This window comes from Saccoglossus kowalevskii, chromosome 21, assembly GCF_978046115.1.
Source record: "Saccoglossus kowalevskii chromosome 21, keSacKowa6.1, whole genome shotgun sequence".
In the NCBI taxonomy this organism is placed as follows: domain Eukaryota; kingdom Metazoa; phylum Hemichordata; class Enteropneusta; family Harrimaniidae; genus Saccoglossus; species Saccoglossus kowalevskii.
The window spans coordinates 29,475,116-29,485,721 of record NC_140661.1 but is presented as its reverse complement, the minus strand read 5'-3'; the positions used below and the strand labels follow the sequence as shown (position 1 = coordinate 29,485,721).

The following is a 10,606-nucleotide window of genomic DNA, read 5'->3' as shown; positions in this document are numbered from 1 at the left end:
ACTTTTGTTGCTATAAACTGATGGAAACACTGTATTTCTAAGGATGCAATAAATTATCTTTATTATTATTCAACATAAGCTATGACACCGAGATTTGGAGTAATTTGTTCACGTCTATACTTATACCATAATGATTCTCTATTTTTTTCAATGGCAGAATTAAACAAACAACGTCAATGTTTATTGCACTCAGTAGTCCCACCGTAGTATAGCCACATTCAATAACCTGGAAAAGTAAAATAAATAACTTTTCTCTGCACTAAGTAGTTCTACAATGCATTCTTTGACTGCGTGACGATGGGGTCACAATGTGGGCTTGACCATTGATCAGCAAGACGCCACACCATGAAGACTAATTACCGACCAAGTTGAAGTTAGATGTAAACAAAACGACGTGGTGGCACAGCTGGTATTATAGTATTAAAACGAAACCATTCATGAAAAGAATGAACTTTATCAACAGTAAATGTGGACATTCAAGTTCAGGGCACAGTGTCAAGCGTGTTTACTGTGGTATTAAGAAACAGAAAAGAAACGAATGGACAGAATAAGTGTCGACAACTTTTGAAGTGAGTGAAATATCCTTGAACCATGTGAGGTGTTTCAAAATTCAGATTAAAGATTACTTGGAGAAAAACGAGTTTATTAAACACCGTTAAAATCAGTATCATTTTTGTTTTTATTTTCACAATGAAATAGATAATTGTATAAAAACTTCATTGTTGTAGGACGATAAAAGTGTGTGGTCTATAAACCTTGGTCGTGGTTCGGCTCCTGAGGTAGTGTCTGTTTTTGGTTGTGTTTCCTACTTTCGACAATTATGACGTAATGCGTGACGACTCCGTTGGGCGTCAACGAATTAGGTGTGAATGGTATTGAATTATGATTCAAGTTAAACGCTTGCGCAAACTCTGTTCAACAATGGTGAAGTGCCTACCCAGTTTTAGAACCTTCCAATTCGTGATGCCTGTATTAAAATTGGATTTAAATAACAATAAATGCAAATACGGAATAAAATAAAATAAATAAAAAACTCGTAATCTGCGTAGTGAGTGCCTTTAGTGGGTGTGTGAAGGAGGGCAACCTTCACTGGGTGGGAGTGAAGGGAAAATGGATGCGAACATAGGCCACTTTTGGATATCAATATCAGTTGTTATTCATGTAGATAACATAGAACCGATGACAATAGTCTTGTATTTACGTATTTTTGGAATAATGGTCTGCGAAGGTCACGCTTCACATATGACGACACCGAGGCGTTATATTAGCGCTACTAATAGTGAAGTGTGTAGTTTGTTTACAGTGCCTTTGTTGTCGTTATGCATCAAGGTGGATAAGCATTTGTGAACGTACATCTCTTATTCTATCAATAATTTGTGGATTTGATGTCCATCGGATTCATAATATGCGAAAAAATTATAAACGACTTGAAAGTGGAACCGTTTGCCAATCATTAAAACTTTAGTCAACTTGTTAGATATTATTTTTATTTTTCCGACTACATTCTTGTCTACCAAATAGAGCAAGTACTACTACACATAATATACTGTTAAATTTGGAACAATTGCCATTTCAAGACGAGGCAAATCGATGAAATATAATAAAAAAATGTCTGAATGTAATTTAGACGGTAGCTATGAAAACATCGAAGGTTGTTATGCACAATGTCATCACTGCCAAAACGAGCGAGAGCAACCTTAAACAAATATTGGTTGGATGATAAATATTTGCAGTTTCGTACGGCTGCCACTGAATTGTGTATTGTCAATTACAAGTGGATTAGAGTGTTTTCGTAAAAGGCATAGACAAACAAGTGTCATCGATAACAGTGTATTACTGCGTGTACAGAGTAAATTGAGATGGAGACAGATATGTTTATCTTGATTTGTCCATCGCCAGATCGAGACTATATTGCGTCTTCTGTAATTTGCGTGCCCCTTTATGAGATGTTTTACTACATGTTATGTTCTGTACATCCAGATAAAAAAAATCAGTCTGTCGTTTTTTATGTTGATTTCTCTCTCATAGAGGTAGCATAGGCATTTGTAAGCGTGTGTTTCTAAAATATTGATGGATGGGATTCATTTACACCACAATAGGTGGTTTTTCGTTCACTGAGAGATCTCGCGTATTGTACAGATGACAGATTCGTGTTTTTTTTAATTTCGTTTTAGGGCGGATTGTCAAAATTTCTTACTGCATCACATTTGACCATCATCAAATGCACATTAATCAAGCGCGGAAAAAAAACTTTTCGTTTGTCAAATCCCGTGCACGCAATGTCTTGAAGTCACTGCGATGAAATGACCGATGTTTGTCCGGATTTTATGTTCAATTTTACGCATATCGCGAGATCTCGCAGTGAGCGGAAAATAGTCTATTATAGTTTGATCAAAAACCTACCTGTTGTATTGCATATTGCGCACAACAGCTGGAGCAAGTACGTCCATGTTACTGATATAAGGAATGATCGCATGTTCACAACAGCAACATCTCCTATAATTGCCATGATATTAATATCTCAAGAAATCTCTCGGTGTCAACAGGTTCCGATGTTTGTCAGTCGTTATCGTGATCTGTAAACGTGAATACATTGAAAGAAATTGTTATTCCATTATCAGCTGTCATTGGCGTAAACTAACGAATTATTCGGTATATCGTCTCTTCGAACTTTAAATTGTGACATACGAATAAATTAATAACCAGTTGTATTTATTTATTTACTATGCAACAACATTTATTATTTTTGTGTATTTCAAAGCTATCCACACAAATGATCAATCAGGCCAGCTACAAAATTCCAGTTTGAACCTGATCATAATAAATAAATATATCAATTACATAGAATATAATCATTTATAACCACGCGAATTATAAAAAAAATATTATTGACATTTGTCAATACTGAGTCTGTTTTAAAATATATTTCCCTACAAACAATCGTTGTTCAACAGAACTTCCATCACATATGAAATGATAAGTAATATTGGATAGAGTGTTACAAAGTAACATCGTTTTCAAATGCGCCATCCGGTATTAAGCGATTTTGATGTAAAGTCTCATACCTACCTATCGTATGCCGTGTGCGTTCCCGTCGATCTGTGAACAAAGTATACACGGTGTGTGTTATCTTTCATTTCTAGCACAAGTATCGCATTTAAAGAAAACGAAACACGATATTGAATTATATATTCCACGCAGGATTCTTTTCTGACGAGTCATCAAATCTAATTCTAATAATTCTATAATGAGTTACGTCATCACATTATAGGAGGATATTCTAATAGTAGCACATTATCAGTTTCCAGTAATACGTGCTTCATTCGATCACTTGTATGTACAGTATACGGTGACGTTGAGATACTCAGTCTTTCTGTACGCCTCCCCCTTATACGTACTGCCTTACCCCATGTTGCGCACGCACCTTGTATTTGTATGCCGAGATAGGAAAGAATGTTAGGCCATTATTGACGGGAATAATAGCCAATTGCTTTTCAATTTTTGACACCAGCCGCTGACAAGTAAGGGAAGAATCAACTCATTTTTGAGGGTAGGTACCCAGCAGTGTATTGTTGTCATAAAGACAATTTTCCAAAGTGTTTACATTTATTATAAATTTTATATCATCTGACCAAGTTAGTTTATCATTAAGTGAACGCTTGTTTAGAACAATTTGCAAAATAAGTAGTTTTCAAACGGTTCACCCTATGGGCATATGTTTTCTACAGAATCTTGGAAACCATGACCACGACGATTATTTGCTTGAATGCCAGTGAATGGAAGGTTAATTGCAATCCAGACAATTAAATTAGTGAATGAATAAATAACAAAAACACACAACAACTTTTGTGTTAGTGACTCTGTTCGAGTGTTGCTAACTTGGCGACACGAGGTTTTAGCTCCCCCAACTTGGCGACATGAGGTTCTAGCTCCCCTAACACGAGGCAAGGTTCTTGTAAACTTTGCTAGAAAGGTTCTAGTGCCCCCAACGGCTAGGCGAGATCCTAGCATCTCCACGGCGAGGTGCCTTAGTGGTTAAAAGGCACTGAAGGTAACGCCTCAGGTGGAAATTCTAAGTCTGAAATCCAGAAGTGGCGGCTGTTAATACTATCTAGTGATTTCTAACCAGTCTGTTCTGTTTCCGAGTCTAACTTTCTTTGTTCTCGCAAACTGTTCAAGGACTTTTATACCACATGGCTGGAAAAAAAACTTTTGTATTTAAGAAGAAATCACAGAGACCGGGTTCGAACTCGTGCATTGTGGTGTCATGCGATTACTACCGGTGATACGCCATTGCATCACAGAAGGGTTGACACCACACAATTATGGATGACAGCCGGCATTGATTGTTGACTCGGGTCACTGTATATTTTATAGCTGAGACTTTTTCATGTAAAGTTTACTGTAACATATATACACTTTTAATAACAATTATTATTGCATTTATTGACGTTCCCGGTAGCTAAAAATAACATTTTTGTATTCTTGAATCATGCGCACTATTCGGAATAAAATCACTCATATTAACTCCGATCGCGTTGTGTACATCGTTTGCATTATGACAACAATCCATTCGCGGTGCACAATGACCCCCTCATGTAGGTACTGTATGGTTCAATGTTTTCAGAAATACATAAACTTTTGTATTTGAATTTACTCGTAATTTATTGATACCCAGAATAGCCTAAAATTTCCATATTTGAATTTTTCAAATCATGCAAATTATGTCCATCGTTTGCATAAGACAGCGATTGACACCACAGGGGTGGACACATTTTTGTTATGGGGGGGGGGTCCAAACTTTAAAATCGCCAGACAAAGTTAATGATTTTTTTATAATATACAAAAACAAATTGAATACATTTTTCACTCAGTTAAGGAGACAGGTTACGTACATATCCATTGCAAGTTCAGGTCAGGTCAATATCATCCATAAAACCGATACAGGTATCGAATTCATCAACTGAAAAAAAAATTGAAATGTTTAGCCAACTGTGAAATTCGAACTCACGGTCCAGGTTTACAAGACCAGTACTCTAACCAAGGAACTAAGAAGGTTTTCGCATTCGACCATTGCAGGGTTCAGTCAATATCATCTGTGATATACAGGTAAATATAGATAAGCCGAAACATTTAGAATGTTTAGCCTCATTTGAGATTCGAACTGACGGCCCCTTTGTTACAAGGTCAGCGTTTTTTTTTTTTCTTTTATTAAAAGACAAGGCTCACTGGCCTGCCTCATATACACAAACTAATCTTTTCATAATTACAGTTTGGTAATAAATCTCAAAACTAACATTAAGTAGATAAAAAATTTCTTGAAAATCCTCCATGGTTGGATGAGGGTGTCATAGCGACACTTAAAACATAAAATGTTACTGTTATAAACAAACATTTAAAAATCTTTCGTTATTCTACACAATAATTTGTTTTGTTTCTAAAAATGTTTAGGCGTTATGTAATGATTCCTTGAAACCATGACGACGCTCAATTAGAGTGTGTCAAGTCAGTGATAATAAATAATTGGTTAGGTGTAACTTGTATTATATTCCCAAGACCATGAAGCCCGAAAAAGCAACTTTCATATCTGCTGTATACAAAGTTGTCATCGTCTATTATACAATCGAAGAAGAAAGACTAGCAGTTAGCCCGACTTTAAAAAGGCGAGTATTTGTGAAGATAACATTGTGAATTCAAATCACTGACTGCTAGGTTTGATGCCTCTATATATGTGTGGCACATTTTTGTTGTGGTCGAAAAGCCGTTTGTAGGAAGATATTCGCATGAGGTGGCCAGAAGTGAAAAAACACGTTTGGTGCTACTAGTATATTGGGACACATTTTGGTTTAACCACACGTCCCCAAACCCAAAATAGAACAGTACATTTTTAAATTCATTGGCCCAGGAATATCTCCCTTGTTCGTACATATTATTTTTTAGTTTTTCGTGGTAATCGGTGATCCAGCATTTCAAGAGTCGAAGCCAATACCAAATGCTATACGTGTCACATGCTTCAATTTTGTCATTTGTCTGAGACCTCGAAACTTCTAAACAATAACAGATCGCTTGTAAAATTAAGATATCAAATAACTTGAAATATAACTTGACCGACATCGTCTTCCAGATAGCTCTTTCAGTGGCGGCGGCACCCCCCCCCCTCCCGAAAAAATGCGCGACCATGGTGAGGGATGGTGAGCAGATATTGCCCCATGCATAATTTCGTGTCACCTCTGTCTCTGTACAATAATAATAACTTTACTACACAACTAAATCATCAGAGGGTTTAGTAAGGTAAAATGTAATAAAAACAAACAGTAAAACTGACAAAATAAAGACTAAAGAAATATTGAAATAATAACTTCAATATTCTCGCAACTTTTATTCCGGGGAGTTATAGATAATATTTTTAAGGTATAGTGAAAGGGCTTTTGCATTTTTCATTACCTCAATAAAAATATCATCTGGTAAATTAGATTTGAGATCACAATCTTTAAAAAGTCTTTTTACCTGCGAAAACGAGTCTGTTTATTCAGTTCATGTTCAGTGTTTCCCGATTACAAGTGTCCCAACCCACCCACCTCAAATTATTTTGTTCTTGTTGTTAATTAGTTTGTTCATTTGAAAAAAACATGTATCTATACAACATTAGACTGGCACAGTCTGAGCGATTTGTTTCTTTTGAAATTTAAAATTAAATTTAAAAAAATAGCGAAATGTTAACGCGAAATCCCCTGTAACCTGTTTCGCGTTCATCCCACCTTTCGCAATAGTATTTTTTCCAATTTTTTTAACTGAAAAGAAATCACCACAGCTGGGCCAGTCTAATACAACATCAATAGCGATCATCTCGTATTTCTAAAGGTCCCACGTGACAGGAATCAGGTGACTAACAATAAATGACCTTTGGTCAATGAAATCAGCCAACGTAGCTGATCTTCTGCTCGCCTAAGTTTTCTGTTCGCCCCTTGAGGTATGTTTTACTGTTCACATACACACTACACGGTATCAGCGGTCTTTACATTAAACTGTATTTTGTAACTGTATTGTGCCCGGGTTTTATCATTTGTAGTACCGTATCTATCGGTATAATCATTTGTAGACTATGGTATTGTACCGTGTCTGCCGGTATACTAAGTTAGGGTCCGCCTTTACAAATATGGCGTTGATGCACCTAGAGCAGTCAGAGATACGTTATACGGATCGACATCATGTACTCATTTATTTGCGTATGAAACAGAATAATTACGTGTAGTGGTCGACCGTGGTACTTGGTTGGAATTAATATTTCATACTTAGTGTTTTTTTTGATTCAGCGTTACAAACCCCATATCACCATGCTTACGTTGCATACGTTGTTTATATTCTTTTTTTGTCTGTACAGTTGAATGATCTCTGGTCATGAAGGTTGAAGTCGTGACCGAAGGAAAGGAAGTTCGTTGCACTTTTGACGAATTGATTGATGACGAATTGGACTCAAAGGGTAAGTATCTCAGGTAGTAGTGCGCCACCACGCGGCTGATGGGGTCTATTACGCTAGTAAAGGACGACAGTTGTCGCACCGCGTCCTGTTTGATATGGGACTCATAGTGACGTATACAACACTTGTAAAATATATTGTTTCTTTACATCACATTCGAACACGCGCTGTGCGAAGACCACCGCCTTTTAATATTTATATTTGTAATTATTTGTTTATTTATTTATTTATGTACACCTTGACAAACTCTCCTGAATGTAATATATGTAATGCGGTACTAAGACCGAGTCTGATCTGCATCTGGATGTATTAGAGCATGTGCAAAATGAACCACAGAGGTGTGGCCACTGTGTCTCGTACTATTGAAACTATACTTACAATGCAAGTTAAATGCTACTTTGTTGATTGATTGATTGATTGATTGATTGTTATTTTCGATTTTGTTACAGGAAATTTCAGTGTATGGCGTTTATCGAAATTCTTTATGGATGCCCGTCTAGCTTGGATACTCAATTCTGAAAATATCAAACTCGTGTTCAGAACGGAGTGCTCTTTTTTTGTCCGATCACAAAAGATTACAGTTTATCCTGCGTTTTATTCTAAAATACGTCATTCTATATCCGCCGTGTGCACAGCAAGGGTGATACAAGTTGGTAAAACGTCATTAGTTATGGTGTTCGACCTCCAAATGAAGTCAACTGGTGAAATGATATCTACATGCCTACTACATTATGTATGTGTCAGTATAAAAACGCGTCGCTCAATGCCCCTGCCGCTGAATTACATCCATGATCACGCAGATCTGACGAAAATCCCGAGGCCGACGATAGTTTCCGAGTTTCCTGGTTTTCCGACCAATCCACGGAATTTATTTAATTATCCAATTGTTGTTGTAAGCAGTGACATTGATAACAACGGGCATACTAACCACTCGCGTTATATCGAGTATTGTATGGTTTGCGCCGATTTTGCGGCCCGTGAGCGAGTATATTCTATAATTCGTAAAGATGTTACCGAGTATCAAGTCCGTGACATTTCATTAACATATTTGGGTGAATCCTTACTAAATGACAAACTACTGGTGACGTCATGGGAAGACAACAGAAACCCACACATTGTATATTTTGTCATTCATAAAGACAAACGTCTTATATTTTGGTGTTCAATTAATTTCAATATATCGAAACTTCAATCTCGTATTTAGGGAATGCAATGTGTTTTGTCTGTGTATGCAATATCTACAATCTCGTAGTGATTAGCAATGATTGAGTTGGTAAAGAAATAAATGAAGTTATTATCTTCATGTGAGATTCGATCTTCCGGTCCCTGGTTTAAAGGCATAGGGCATTTTCAATAAATAATTGTAAGGATATGGGCAAATAAGTGAGGAAATCATTACTCTCCTGTAAGAACCCGCGATTTGCAATATCAGTGATGTTATCACCGACATAAGGCCGATTTAACCATATAGTAGACTTTGATGTAACAAATAAACAAAAATCAACGTTTAAAAAATACACTAGTTAAAATATAACTCTCTTTACGTTATTGTATACCTCACAACAATTGATCGATAAACCATTAACTATTCGTATGTGATATCACATTTTGCAATAGCACAATGTTTTATTTACATAAATAATTTAGACTCACCAAACTGCAAATAGTTGTTGTGTTAAAAAACAATTGTTTGTTGGAAATAAATACAACCTGTCTTCTTATATCAGTATATGTATATACCAGCCTTTATCAGAATTGTATTTGTGGATTCTTTCATCGCATGAAAACTGTTTTATTTTGTAAATGTATTTAATACAGATGAGTGTTATCGACACAGGGACTGGTATCATTATTATTTCATTTTGTCTGATTTATTTAATACAGATGAGTGTTATCGACACAGGGACTGGTATCATTATTATTTCATTTTGTCTGATTTATTTAATACAGATGAGTGTTATCGACACAGGGACTGGTATCATTATTATTTCATTTTGTCTGATTTATTTAATACAGATGAGTGTTATCGACACAAGGACTGGTATCATTATTATTTCATTTTGTCTGATTTTTTATAAATGTCAATTATAGATTTGAACCATGTGACATAAACGATGAATTACTCTTCATTGACATCCATATTTGGTGATAAATTTGTGAATTTTTTGACCTCTTACGACTATTTACAACATGTCGAAATATTAGAATAAGAATATATAGCAGTTATTAAGATATATATATTAATTATTAGTTAATTATTCATATCTAATTACAACATCGAATTATTGCCGTTGATATGTATGCTAGGGAGGAGTTCTCTGTAACACTGTATATTTCGTCTTATACGACAACAAAATTATGTAAAATGAGCACTATGAGAATTGGATCAATAATAATCAATCAATACAAGTGACTCCGCCACAAATTTACGTACGGGTTGTTCTTTCGTCCGAGATCATGGCTACAAACCCTGCGATCATTAAGTGCACATGCTAATTAAAGCTCTGAAAGGAAAGTATTCGGTATAAATTTGGTACCATAACAGTGTTGATTTACATACAAATAATCGACTACAACATTCTTCCCATTTTGCCGAGTGTTCATAGATATATAATGATTAACTACTAGTTACAGATTTTAAATATGAAAACTGAAAAATTAGTATACAAGTGCTACGTATTTATGGTACACGCGAAGCCATTCATTTTCTGGACAAGATATGTCAAGCAATTGCTACAAAGCTGTGGTTTTGGGAAGTTTGGGCTCAACAAGGTGTTGGAAATGAAACAGTGTTCTTGTATGTATTTAAGAAAGGGTGTTTTTGACATAGGTATCTTAAATGCGGTCGAGAAATTACAAAGATCGGGCAAACTTGAACCGTATGTCTCGTTCAAAAAGAACTTGCACCGGGCCATATTTGACCATAGATCTAAATATTTTAAGGTCTATGATTTGACGTATTTGGATAATCCTCTGTTCAGATACAATCTTAATGTACAGACCGGTTGTTTTAATAGCATACCCAGACCAAATAGTTTTAGATGAATCTCAATTCCTACAGGAAACTTGCGATGCGAATACATAGATATAATTTACTTTAATCCACTCGTAGTTCATAAAGTCTGTAAA

The 10,606-nt window shown here is 35.8% G+C and overlaps 1 protein-coding gene across 1 annotated transcript; it reads left to right on the top strand.

The window, feature by feature from the left end:
* The first annotated feature begins 6,902 nt into the window (after positions 1-6,902).
* LOC102808960 (uncharacterized) lies at positions 6,903-9,314 on the top strand. The gene is made up of 3 exons (XM_006817014.2): positions 6,903-6,970; positions 7,382-7,480; positions 7,927-9,314. The coding sequence occupies exons 2-3, from the start codon at positions 7,399-7,401 to the stop codon at positions 8,679-8,681; spliced, it is 837 nt and encodes a 278-aa protein (XP_006817077.1). The 5' UTR covers positions 6,903-6,970; positions 7,382-7,398; the 3' UTR covers positions 8,682-9,314.
* Positions 9,315-10,606: the final 1,292 nt, after the last annotated feature.